Source organism: Nannospalax galili, unplaced genomic scaffold (assembly GCF_000622305.1).
Source record: "Nannospalax galili isolate Female #2095 unplaced genomic scaffold, S.galili_v1.0 scaffold362, whole genome shotgun sequence".
Taxonomy (NCBI): Eukaryota; Metazoa; Chordata; class Mammalia; order Rodentia; family Spalacidae; genus Nannospalax; species Nannospalax galili.
Window position 1 is genome coordinate 1048998 of NW_008348785.1, and position 12975 is coordinate 1061972.

The 12975-nt window shown below is 47.5% G+C and overlaps 2 protein-coding genes across 4 annotated transcripts in view; one reads left to right on the top strand and one right to left on the bottom strand.

Moving 5' to 3' along the window:
* The window catches only part of Adam12 (ADAM metallopeptidase domain 12), a gene marked incomplete at its 5' end in the record, with an annotated part of 371815 nt that extends 367067 nt beyond the window's left edge, over positions 1-4748 (top strand). The window contains one exon of the mRNA XM_017801328.2: positions 581-4748. Within this exon, the coding sequence (XP_017656817.2) occupies positions 581-635 (55 nt within the window). The remainder of the gene's footprint in view (positions 1-580) is intronic.
* Positions 4749-7264: 2516 nt separating this feature from the next.
* Fank1 (fibronectin type III and ankyrin repeat domains 1) overlaps positions 7265-12975 on the bottom strand; it is a 129123-nt gene continuing 123412 nt past the window's right edge. For all 3 annotated transcript variants that reach the window (XM_008845989.2, XM_029569818.1, XM_008845990.2), the window contains exons 7-11: positions 12333-12498; positions 8661-8804; positions 8018-8095; positions 7868-7912; positions 7265-7764 (exon numbers count right to left, since the gene is read on the bottom strand). In XM_008845989.2, the coding sequence (XP_008844211.1) occupies positions 7702-7764; positions 7868-7912; positions 8018-8095; positions 8661-8804; positions 12333-12498 (496 nt within the window). In that variant the 3' untranslated portion in view covers positions 7265-7701. The remainder of the gene's footprint in view (positions 7765-7867; positions 7913-8017; positions 8096-8660; positions 8805-12332; positions 12499-12975) is intronic.

The following is a 12975-nucleotide window of genomic DNA, read 5'->3' on the forward strand; positions in this document are numbered from 1 at the left end:
CCGCAATGTCAATGCTCTCACAATACAGCTACTAAAAGTTAGCGATAGAAAGTGAGATTATAGCTCTGGAGAGATGGCTCGGTGGTTAAGAGCACGTACTGCTCTTTCAGAGGACCCGAATTCAGTTCCCAGCACCCACATCAGGCAGTTCACGACTGCAACTCCGGCTCAAGGCTAATCTGACGCCTTCTTCTGGCCTCCTTGGGCACCTACACGCAGATGACATACAAAGGCACACAAATTTTTATTAAGAAGAAAAACGTAGCATTACCTTCAGTAGTTCACATTCATTTTCTCGTGCATGGTAATGTTCTAGAATCAACTCATGGGAGTGAGATAGGGCTCTGGAAAGGAGTGATGGCCAGTCAGAAATCACCGGGAGTCCTGCAGCAAAGTCCCCGATGTGCGCTGTATCCCTTCCAAAACTAGCATGACCTCGAGCCTCATGTGGAAGGCAGTGGGCTCCAGCCTGGTAAAGCCACCAGGTGGAGGAGTAGACCTCTTCCACGCTCCTGTGTCAGCAGACCTAGTGCACATTCTAACTGCACATGTGTTTTCTCCCCTCTCGCCTACTCTTCAGACCTGCTCCTAGGCACCAAGTGCCAAGACCCACCCACAGCGCCTACATCAAGTGAGAAGCAAGCCGCTGCCTGTCGCCGCCATGAAGACAGAAGTTTGCACTATCCTCGGCTCCACTTGGAGCGGGGTTTGTTATGTACCAACTTTTAGAAATTCTTTTCATGTTTAGAACACCGTTATTTGCAGACCTTTCAGCTGCTGCCGTCAGTGCTGTGCCATGGTGCTTCGCCTACTTGCTCAGGTACTTGTAAGTTATTAATTTCTGCACGGTGCGCCGTGGTAGGCATTTTTACCATCACTGAGTTTTCCGGGGAAGGAAGGCTTCTTTTGCTTTTATTCCTTTAGTGAACTTGAAATCTCCTGCTTGGCAGGATTCCAGACAAGATGTTTACTTTCTGATCAAGGCCTATTGGAAAGCAGCTCCCCAGCTACCCAGGGCTGTGGTTGTGGTGCTAGACACAGCTCAGGAGACCCCAGGTCCAACCTGGAATGGTATTTTTTTTAATCGCTAGCTCAGGCTATACCCAGGGGCCTGCAAGTCCAGGCTGGGCTACACCTGCCTTTGAGAAGGCCCTGGGCCCCTGCAGGCCGACAGGCCCCCAGAAGATCTGAGACAACAATGTTGAGGTACGGCCACCCCAGGATGGAGACTGGAACACTAGGCCAGCACATGTGACCTTGAGCTAACTGGACACAAGCACATTTGGAGAGCGAAGAAATCTGTGGTGCTGCACTAAGGTTTTGCTTTATCTGGACATCGAGAGTGCCTCTCCGGCTGCCCTTTGTAGAGTGCTGGCGTGGGCACAGTGTTTACATTGGGAACAGTGGTGTTTCTACAAGGGCACTGCAGACCTCCATCCCGGCACTGTTTAGAGCCAAGCAAATGACCACATTGTCTTCTCGACTATAACACAATGACCCTGTGTTCAGACAGATAGATGAGGCTTTCTATGGAACCATAACGATTTTCAGATGTGAAATGGTAACCAGACCTAATTGACCAACTCTGTAGATAAAAATCTCCATTTTACCGCTAGGCTCAACTTATTAAAAATTAGGCAGAATCCTTATGCTTGCAAAAAGTATAACCAAATGGAACGCGCTCACTGGCTCAGCCGCACCTGCTCTCCTTTCCGTACACATTGGGCAGAGAATCCCAAGGTGTCTCTTTGGGCTTCTATTTTCTCAGCTGGGATGGTTGCAACAGAGTTGGTCTTTACCACACTTCTTTCCTACCTGTTGAGTACCACAGAACGTGGTAAGAAAATCACTTTCCCACCCCTGTAAGCTCATGAGAGGCAGATCAGAGCAAGCAACACTTTCATCTTTGACTTTTTCAGTGTCTGATTGGGAAGCCATTTTCAGAACATCAGTAAGATGCCTCAAGCTAATGGCATGCAAGACATTAAAAAAAGATAAGGCAAAATGGCATTAAGCCTTTGCTGTCTCTTGGTTGTGGGGGGTGGTATGGCTTCACCTTAGAAGGCAAGTGACAGCAGTTTTCTAAGTCATTCTGATGTAGTGTGATCCAGATTCTTCTGAGGTCACACTATGTCTTGAAGCAGAAAGAAACATACACTAAAGATCTTGGTTTGCTTTCCTGTAAGCAAAACTCCATTCAACTTCACTTGTGTTCCTCCCTGTGCCTCTCCGTGACTCTAGAGAACTGTATCCACATCACACATACATAGGTAGAGAACTGTATCCACATCACACATACATAGGAACTCAGCACAGTCAAGCTCCAATGGCCAACATCTGTCTGTCCCTTATACAGTTATTGCCTTAAAAATGGAAAGCTGTGTTAGATAGTGTTGCTACCAATGAGTTACATGCAGAATTTCTATAACTGATGTTACATTTGGTAGTTGTATTAAGGCCAAAACATATACAATTTAAAAGGTTTACTGAATTCCATGGTGCATCATGCAGGCACTGTCTTACTAGATGCCCAAAGCCTTAGATCTGGTTCTTGAGCCCCTCCTCTCAGTAGGAGGAAGAGGGAAGATGTGAACTGTTGGTTCTTGATTCTATAGTTCCTGTGCGTTTTTAAAAGAACCAGAAAACCAAAACTGTGATCTTACATCATCGGCAGCCACTTAGAGGATGCCGATCACACATTCTTAGCTCTGTAGTACCACGAGCTTTTATAGAGTCATGCAATCCATGTCTGAACAACATATTTAACCCTAATATTCCTTTACAGTACAGATAGTATTATTAAAGGAATACTTCTAAGATGCAGTATTTATCAAAGCATATTTAGCAATAACTTCAAGTCTAACATAACTTAGGAACCAATAGCCAGGACTATTTCCGAGGGAAGATGGTGCTTCCCTCCCTCTTTGTATCCTTTAAATGATGGAAACAAGGAGTAATATTTATGTTTCAGTGACCACCTGTCTATTTTCTATATTTTAATGTAGGCAAGACGAGAGCTGGTTTGAGTGTCATGACAGCACCACTGAGAAGGTCCAGTTGGCCTGTCCCTAGACACCAGGCAGGTCTGAGTGCTACTTCCTGCCTTCCTGTGCCCTTCCTACATGTAGGAATGGCAGTGGGTCATGTGAACCCACTTGAAAGGGAACTGGAAGGCCAATCTTCAGGCCACCCCTTACATGTTCACTCCTGCAAGTTCAGTCTGTTTTCCCAACACATGCAATAGATGTGTAGCAATGGGAAGGACAAAGCAGGGTTTCCATTTCAGAGTGCGCACGAAGGGTCACACTTCCAGTGTGTTTCCTACTCACATGTGGGATGACATCACAGAAACCACAAAAGCAACAAATTAAACTGTATGAGAAGAAATACTCCTGACTGGTCTCCAAGGAGACATTTTCATGCCTTCTTAACTTTATTAGGAATTCTCAGGCTGAAACTATAGGCCATTGTTCCCCAGCCAATCCATGCAACACATCAATGCATTCCCTAAACCTGCCAAAACCTTCATCTGTGTGTGAATGTTCTTAGGAGCCTGTGATTCCCCCCGTGGTGCTACAAAGAGCCTGGAGCTGGGCCAGTGAGAAGGCCTGAGTATCCTCCTGCCTCTCAGACCATGTTTACTAAGCACTCTGAGCCAGTGCCACCCTGACAAGAGGGCATGACGCCTGGGCAGTAGGATGCCTGTCCACTCACAGCCTTTCCTGAAGCTCGCCTCACATTGTAATTCTTAGGTAGGGCTCCAGCCCAGAAACACTGGGTCTACACATCCTCCCTCGCTGCTCTCAAATGACCCCGTCATACACCAGTGACCCAGCAAAGAGATACCGCAGCACCCAGAGCTGGGACTTGTGGGCTTTATGACTGGCTGGGGAGGACACTGCTGGTACCATCTTTTCTCCTTCCCCAACTCCATGCTAGAAGCCAGTCCTCAGCAGCAGCTCCATTATACAAGCACACAGGGAGCAGAGGTAAGATGTCTGCCTTCCACAGTCACCAGTTCCAAGTGCCTTATTCAATCCAGACCCAATGCCGGCACCTCTCTCATCCCTAAGAGCCAAAACTATACTTTTATCAGTACTATAAACCAAAGTGGTAACTGCTGCAGGGTGTGGCTTACAGGTCCACCTACTGGACTGCACAGAGCAGCCCAGCCAGTGCACACCAGCCTTGAGCCCATCCCATGGGCACATCAACCACAGAGACCTTCTTCCCATCACCTCGCTCTGATTAGCACTGACGGCAAAATGCTCTCCACTCAACCTGAACTTCCCACCGGCATCTAGGGTTTTCCAATCCCAGTGGCGAAATAAGCGGCTTTCCCAGGTCTGTCAGCCCCAAACTCCGAACCCTTCCAGGGGCCCTTTGAAAACACACCTGTGCTATTTCTGTGCCTTTTGTAAAGAGCAAAAACCACACACAACTTAGAGACGTGAGAGCAGCTTACTCTCCAGACATCACAAGCTTGTTTCATAGGAGAGGATCCAGGAAAAACACTGCACAGGAAAGTGTTCAAGTACTTGAACATGGAAAATGGTGTGGCTGCCACCCACCTGAGCGTCTCCATCGTCTAAAAGCACATTCTAGGCTCCCTGTAATCCTCCAAGGAAAGAGCATTTCAGCCCTTAATGTAGAAGATGTAAATCCAGACATCCAGACAGAATAATAAATGTCAGGTGATTATCTTAGTTTTACAAAAAAAAAAAAGTTGAAACCTAGTTTATGTTCATGGCCTGTAAGCTGGTATTTCACCAGGAAAAACACATCTGTGACTCCAGGGCAGGACAAGGAGAGCAAAACTAGTTCCCTTAGCTCATCCTGGCAGGTGGTTGGGAATCTGGTCTTCTGAATGTTTGTGGCAACTGTCAGTGTAACTCCCTGGCCACAGGCTAAGCACTGAAATGACAGCCGCGTGAACCAGCAAACTTCACTGCCATTCTGCGACCTTCCTCCTTTCTCAATGCTTTCCTTAGCTGTTTTTATGTTACATGCTGTTACTTCTGTATACATTCCCCTATTGGGGATCTGCAGGTAAACACAGCCTGCTACATTGTAGAAAATGTCATTGTTAAGAGTATTTTATCCAATAAATGGCAAACTGATAAATATGAATGTCTCATTTGTTTTAGAAAACAGTTACCAATATAAAAATAAGAAGGCCGTGTGTAGAAAACCGGACCTGGCTTCTCATAAGAAAATTTCCAAGTCCGTGAAACTGAGAAGAGTGGGGAAAGGCAGGCTTGCTCCCCGTCCTGGGTAATGGGAAGGGGGGCAGTGGGAGGACGACAGAGCGGCCCCATGCCCTAGAAACATGGCCATTCTTCAAAGAGGTATAGTCTGCTAGAAATAGCAACTCTAACCCTGGAATAGCATACGCTCTGGATGTTTCTCAAACTTTCCAATTAGAAAAACTCACCTGTTCTTGTTAAAATCCATTCCTATGTCCTCTTCCTGGATATTCCAATTCAGAGGGTTTGCCCACAAAAGTAGTTAACAAGGACCTCCAATTACATCTTGGGACCAGGAAGGTTTAGAAAAAATTTTCTAAGCCGGGCGTGGTGGTGCACGCCTTTAGTCCCAGCACTCCGGAGGCAGAGGCAGGCAGATCTCTGTGAGTTCAAGACCTGCCTGGTCTACATAGTGAGTTCCAGGTGAGCTGGGGCTACAGCGAGACCCTGTCTTAAAAAGACCAGAAAAACAACCTCCTAAAGGTAATACAATTAAAGAAACACAGAAGGGAAAATTCACAGCCAAACACAAACAGTGAAATGAGTGAACTTAGTATCTGTAATGGGAACTTATAAAGAAACAAAATAAACTTAGGTAAAAACACAAAAACAGAATTTGTAAAAATAGTGTAAGTTGCCAGGCGTGGTGGTGCACACCTTTAATCCCAGCACTTGGGAGGCAGAGGCAGGCAGATCTTTGTGAGTTCAAGGCCAGCCTGGTCTACATAGCAAGTTCCAGGACAGCTGGGGCTACAAGGAGATCCTGTCTCAAAAAGACAAAAGAAAAAAAAATAGTGTAAGTTGATGAATCAGAAAAATAGAATTATGGGGCTGGAGAGGTGGATCAGCTGGATCAGTGGATCACTGGCTACTCTTGTAGAAGACCTGGGTTCAAGTCTCAGCACCCACATGGCAGCTAACAACCATCTGTAACTCCAGTTCTAGGGGATCCTACACCCTCTTCTGACCTCTTTAGTCATTGCATGACACATTTACATTTACAATTGTAAAATTGTACACATACAATTAAAGTAAAATTAAAAAATATAGAGAGTTGTGAGTTACTCTGAGGAAAAATTAAACAGGATACAAACTATAGTTTCACTCTTTAAGCAAAAAGGGAATAGACAGGCATTGCTCTGAGCTTGCAGACCCAGCGACCCACCAGAACCCAGTAAGACCATCTCAGGAAGGCAAGGGTGGTTCTGTGCTGAGTCCAGAGAACCAACATCTTCACCAGGCTTGATGCTAGCAAGAAGGGACTGAGGAGCACTCCTTCCGTAGGGTGGCTGGTGAGTACCATCTGCAACAGACAGAGAGGACATTAAGGTGGGTGTCAACATTGATCATGAGGAGGGGGGATATGCACGTAATCAAAGGGTATCATGCCAATGTAATGTCTACACACAGGATTACATACAGCCCACAGATCCAGTTCCTTAAGTGAATAGTCTGAATTCTGTAGAAGGTGAAGACTGTCAACATCAATCTGACCATGTGCATTTTCTCTCCGCCTTTCCCCAAAAGCACTGGAGCTCTTGATTCCCTTTTAATTGGTCCTTCCCTCGTGAGAAAACGCCAGTCTTGTGTGGACCTTTGTAGCTGCTTTGCTTGCAGTCCAAGCGAATGAGTTTGTCTCTGGAGATGCAAAATGTGGTCTGCTAGGTTCTTTGCAGATGTTTAAGATTTGGGGAGCTAAAGCTTCCCATGTTTCCATCATTAAGCTCCTAACCTTGTCCTAACCAGACAAGGAGGTTAACCCCTCCTTGTCTACAAATTGCATGATCAGCCTCAAAAATCTTGTCTACTCTGAAAACTCAATTTCATATGCTCCTCATTGGGGAGGCCATCCAGTCACTGTGGAGGCAAGCACATGCAAACACACACACACAGATGGGCCTGTTCTGCCAACACTGACCCTTGACCGAACACTGCTAACACAACAGCACAGGTCTTCTGACACGTATTTTGAGCTTTGATGTGAGGCCAAGAGCCTACGAGAAAACTCCTGGGTGCTTAGGAGGAGTCCACCGCGGGAGGCAACGGCAGCCTGGCAGCCGCCTGGCCTGCAGTAGGGCGGGCTCGGATAATAAGAAACACATGAGGGGACGGGCCTGGAGCGGCTTGAGGACAACTCGGAGGCAGGAGGCAGAACGGGGCACCTGTGCGTGTTTATGTAGCTCCAGTGCATAAATATTTTGTTTCATGTCTGACTCTAAAGGCACACGGGAAAGAGAACATCCCTGTTCTAGAGACGCCCAGTGACGAGACCACATACGCACGTGCTTAGGTAAAAAGATGCATTTCAATGTGGGAACAGTTGCCTGTTACATAAAAGTCCCTGTGAATTTCCAACTAAATAAACCTTCAGCCCTCAGAGACACACGTGTGGTATGTCCAGCCCAGCAGGCACGGTTTGGTTCTGCTCAGGCATTGCAGAAGGGCGGTGCTCTGGTCAATGGACAGAGGACTTCCTGGGCGGTTTTCTTTTCCTTTCTTCTAGTAAGAAGAGTACATTCTAGAAAAACACAATAAACAGGTGGATGTCCTTCAAGGTTTGGGTGGGTTCTGCAAATCTGAAAGAGGCACAAAATCAGCTTTGATAGAAAGAAAGTCCCTACCTGTCTGTCAAAAACTCTGGCCATTTCTAGGACTCCTTTGCCAAACTGAAGGAGGGAACAAAAATTGTTGGACCGCAAATCAGAAAACATAATTTCATACATTTCTTTCTCCTCTAAAGGAAATCTTCCAATAAATATTCGGTGACTTACCTCATTTTTCACACCTGCATCTGCCCCTTTGTCGAGGAGTAACTGGACTAAGTGTTCGTGATTATTTAGCACAGCCACCTGAAAACACAAGAGCAGTGTGAAGAGCGCGTCCCTCCAGCAGGGGGCGCAGGCGGCCTGAGGCACCCCCTAGAGGCAGAGCCAGCCCTGGCCAGCTCAGGCCTGTGTCCTGCTGGCTGTGAGACCCCAGCAGGTGTCACACTAAATGCCCACACTAAATGACACAGGAAAGGCCAGGCCAGGCCAGACAGGCAGCGTGTTCACTGTTTGGACAGATCTGTTTTGATCCTAAAACAGTCCTGGGAACTGGGGTTAACAGTGTCTAAAAGGGTCGGTGTGAAAACAACACAGTATTACAGTGCTGGGCCCAGGAACATGCACCTGTGATCCCAGCTACTCAGAGGCCAAAGGGGAGGATCTCAGGAGTCCAAGAGTTTGAGGCCAGCAAGAGCAACCACAGTAAGACTCATTTCAGATAGACACTGCAGTGACCTTGTGCTTATTAGGAATACTCTGTGTCACAAGGAGTACTATGCAGCCCAAACCCAGAGCTCAGGTGCCCATGACTGAACTCACAGGGATGTCTAGTTGTAGCAAAGTTGAGACCCTGTGGAGAAGGGCGTACCATGAGAGGCGTCTTCCCAGTTTTGTCCCTCACGTTCACGTCTGCCCCAGCCTCGATGAGGAGTGATGCCACCTTCTGGCTTCCCGTCACAGCAGAGACTCTCATGAGCGGTGTCCACCCCGAACCAGCGTCCACAACATCCACCTGTGGTGCCAGAGGAACAGCTGCCTCAGTCCAGCCACCTTCCTGTGGACATAAAAGGATCAAGTGCCCTCCCAGGGCTGCCAGATTCTCTAGACATGGTAGAGTCAACTGGATGGAGCTTGCCCAGTGCATGTCTGTGTGCAGTGAGGGGACATGCTGGGGTCTCATGAGCCTCCCCCAACCACCACTGAGACACCCCAGGGACTCCTCACTGGGAAGCTCATCTTCACTGTTAAAGTGGAAACAAGACAGGTCAGGAAGAGACCCAGGCCTATGCATTCCTCACTTCTCTCAGCTGTTTTCTGTTTTCCTTGTTAACTTTCCCAGTGCTTGAAATTCTGTCTGCAATGGGATGGTGATGACACAGACCCAAGCTTGTCCTTCACAATGCTTATCAACTTGGGGAAGGAGACCTGCAGTAAACCCAAAGGACCAAACCTACCACACAACTAACCAAGGAGTTCACACCTGACACCAGAAGAGCCATCACACAACTAACCAAGGAGTTCACACCTACACCAGGAAGAGCCATCACACAGACCTACCAGGAGTTCACACCTGACACCAGGAAGAGCCATCACACAACTAACCAAGGAGTTCACACCTACACCAGGAAGAGCCATCACACACTCTAACCAGGAGTTCACACCTGACACCAGGAAGAGCCATCACACAGACTAACCAGGAGTTCATACCTGGTGCCAGAACCATAACACAAACTAACTGCTTCACACCCAAATATGTAGTGTCCAGTAGTGAGATGGTTTTTGCCTAATAACCAACTCTACAACCAACTCCCTCAATTTAGTGGTTTTTTTTAAAGTGTAGATTAAGAAAATGTGGGGCTGGAGAGAAGGCTCAGCAGTTAAGAGCACTGGCTGCTCTTGCAGAGGACCTGAATTCGATTCCCAGTACCTACATGAGCTAGCAACCATCCATATCTCCAGGTCCAAGGGATCTGACACCCTCCTCTGACCTCTGTAGGCACTGCACAGCACAGGTACACTTGCATACATACAGGCAATACACTCATACACACAAAATTTTAAAAAATAGGGAAATGTGAACAGCACATGTCCCAAGTCTAGTGAAGGCCTGCACAGACCATGAGGAACAGAACTCAGTGAAGATGAACATGGTGAGAGTGCATGCACACACGCATGCACACACTCTGAACAGATGCACACACAATTCTTCACAGATGACCCACTGCTGCATTGAACCAGCAGAACAGAGTGCCAGGGGCCAGCACGTCCTGGTTATTTACCACTCTTCTTCATGCAGATAATCCACCTACGAGCAGAAGCTCCGCTGTGTTGGAATAACAGTAAAATAATCACCCACTACTGCAAGAGGCTTTATAGTTTCCAAAACACTTCCACATTCATTTCCTGTTCAGTCCTGAGGGTTAAGGAGGAGTGTGTATTTTTATTCAAGCATACATTTTTATTACCAGTTTAGAAATGCTCAGACCAAATCTCACCCAGCAGTCCAGTACCTTTCCCCAGACCACATGACTCATCAAATGCACAGATAGCTCCCCATTAAGGGAAATATGTCACCCTCAGCACAAGATTCTTACATCTGGGAAGAGGGTGGTAGTATCTGCCTGGCTTCTCAGGGTCTTCAAAAGTGCTAGGTGAGCCATCTCCTAGCAACATAGTCAGTTACCATCATCCGTACCCACAGTAAGCCACACAGCCATCATCAGGAGACCCACACATGTTATGGGTCTGTCCTCTGCAACCTGGCCCCTGGGCTACAGATGAAGGTGGAATTTATCCTAAATGGTTCCATTTCCATCTGAAGCCCAGGGCACTCACACTTCAAAATTCGAGAGTTCACTGTTCATATCAGAGACCTGCCTGATTACACACACTTTTAGTGCCCTGGAAGCCCCACACAGCTCTCCCCGTGAGCCCACTGACCTCTCACACATCTCTCAGACATAAGGAAACAAGAAATGCAGTAAAATGGAATTATCTTAACGACTGGGAATTTGTCCTTCAAGTTTACACCTCTCTGTTCTCAGAGCAGCGGGAGCCAGTCTGGTCTATGGAAGAAGTCGTGTTTTCCATTCTCTCACACTTCAGAGATGACACACACCTACTGACATCTTCTGGGAGACCTGACTGTCCTCAGTGTGACTGACGAGCCCAGTTATTGGTCTGACATCCTAAGACTGGACTGCCTCGCAACCACAGCTCAGCCTGTGGTCCTTCACGTCTGTATCTTGAAACTTTTAGTCTAAGACTTTGAAAAACTTAGTTTTCAAAGTTTTCCACAGTTAAAATAATTTAACCAATTGTAATTAACTTTCTTCAACACAAGTCCAAACAACCAGACTTCTACATGCAAGCCAGAATTGTACTACCCAGTGTCACAAAAAGCAAAGCAGCTCTGCCTACCTGGTTCTTGGGAGACAGCTACACCTGTCAGCCCTGTGGAAACGCCTCCTGATTCCGACTCAAAGCAAGCCAAGAAAAGGGACTGAAGGGGTAGCTCAACTGCTCAGCATGAGAAGTCGAGCTTGAGCCCCAGCACCACGTGAAAGCCAGGTCAGCAGTGTGTGCCTATAATCCCAATGTTGGGGAGCCCAAGATGGGGGAGCCCCAGGGCCCGCTGGCCAGCCATGCTAGTCGAACCAGTGAGCTCCAGGTTCAAAAACTAAGGTAGCGAGCAATGAGGAAGACACTGGACACCAACCTCCAGCCTCCACATCCACACACATGCACACACATACATGACACACAGCATCAAACACACATGTACACATGCATCTGCACACACATGAACGTGTGCACACACACACACACACACCAAGAATGAAAATAATCTAACTTTAAAAGTAACAAGAAACCATAAGACCTGTGTGCATCTCTGTGGCTCTAGCCCTTTGCAGATGCTCAGTAAGGCTTCGATGACAAACTAAACTGACCCAGACCCAGGCCAGGAAATGAAGAAACAGGGAAGGGCGGTGGTTTGAATGAAAGGTGATGCCATAGGCTCAAGCACCTGAACACTTGGACACTTGGTGGCGCTGTTTGAGGAGGGCCAGGGAACCTCTGGGAGGTGTGGCCTTGCTGGAGGCAGGGAGCTCTGAGAGTTCATAGCCTCATCCCACCCCCTTTGCCCTCTCTGCTTCCTGTTTGCCATTTAGGATGTGAGCTCTCAGATGTCTGCTCCAGGCACATCTGCCACCATGCCTCCCCACCACCATGGACTCTTATCCCTCCAGTACCATAAGCCAAATAAACTCTTCCTTCTGTAAGTTTCCTTGGTCATGGTGTTTTATCACAGCAACAGAAAACAAGAAGTGTCAGGCCCGCTCTGAGCTGAGCCCGATTCCCCTTCCTCCCATAACAAGATGAGGCCCCACAATCAAGTCAGTCCTCTACAGATCTCCTTCTCCAAGCCCTTTCTAGAGATAAACCAGAGACCCTTCCTGGCTGGCCCTGCTTCTCCCAGACCACAGGGAAGGGGTTCAGCATCTCCCCAGTGTGCTGTGGTTAACAGGGAAAGTCGTACCTCACAGCCATCCTTTATCATCCAGTCAATCACAGAGCAGTGGCCTCCATCCGCAGCCCAGTGCAGAGCCGTGCAGCCTCCCAGGTCTCTAGCCTCCCAAGAAGCTCCATGTCTCCGCAGGTATTTCACAACATCTAAGTGTCCTGCGTAGCATGCGAGCATTAGACTGCAACACACAGCAGCAAGATCAACTGTAGGTGCCATGACCAACCTCGGGTCCAGAGTCTGCCCACACAACTTAAACCAAGAAGTCATAATTAGAGTGCAAAAGCTACAACGTGCTTTATCCATACATGTTCATCCATGCTGGACTGGTGAGATGTTAATAGGACTGGTTCATTCACATCATATGTCTTATTACCTGTCGATCATTTTCTAGTTGCCATGGGGAAACTGTAATTTTACAAAGATAACTGGCCTCACCATCACCAGAGTCAAACCTGGAATCTCTACCAATGGGAACCTGACAGTACAGGCCTCCATAGCTGTCACACGGTCCCAAAACCAGCCTTGTAGGTCCTACTGAAGATGGCACCTCTGCCTAGCCAGGCCTCAAACTTAAACCTCACTGGAAATAAAGGGTTAGATGTGCAAGTTAGATGCCTCTCCACGACTAGGAGATTACAAGGCAAACCCACATCAG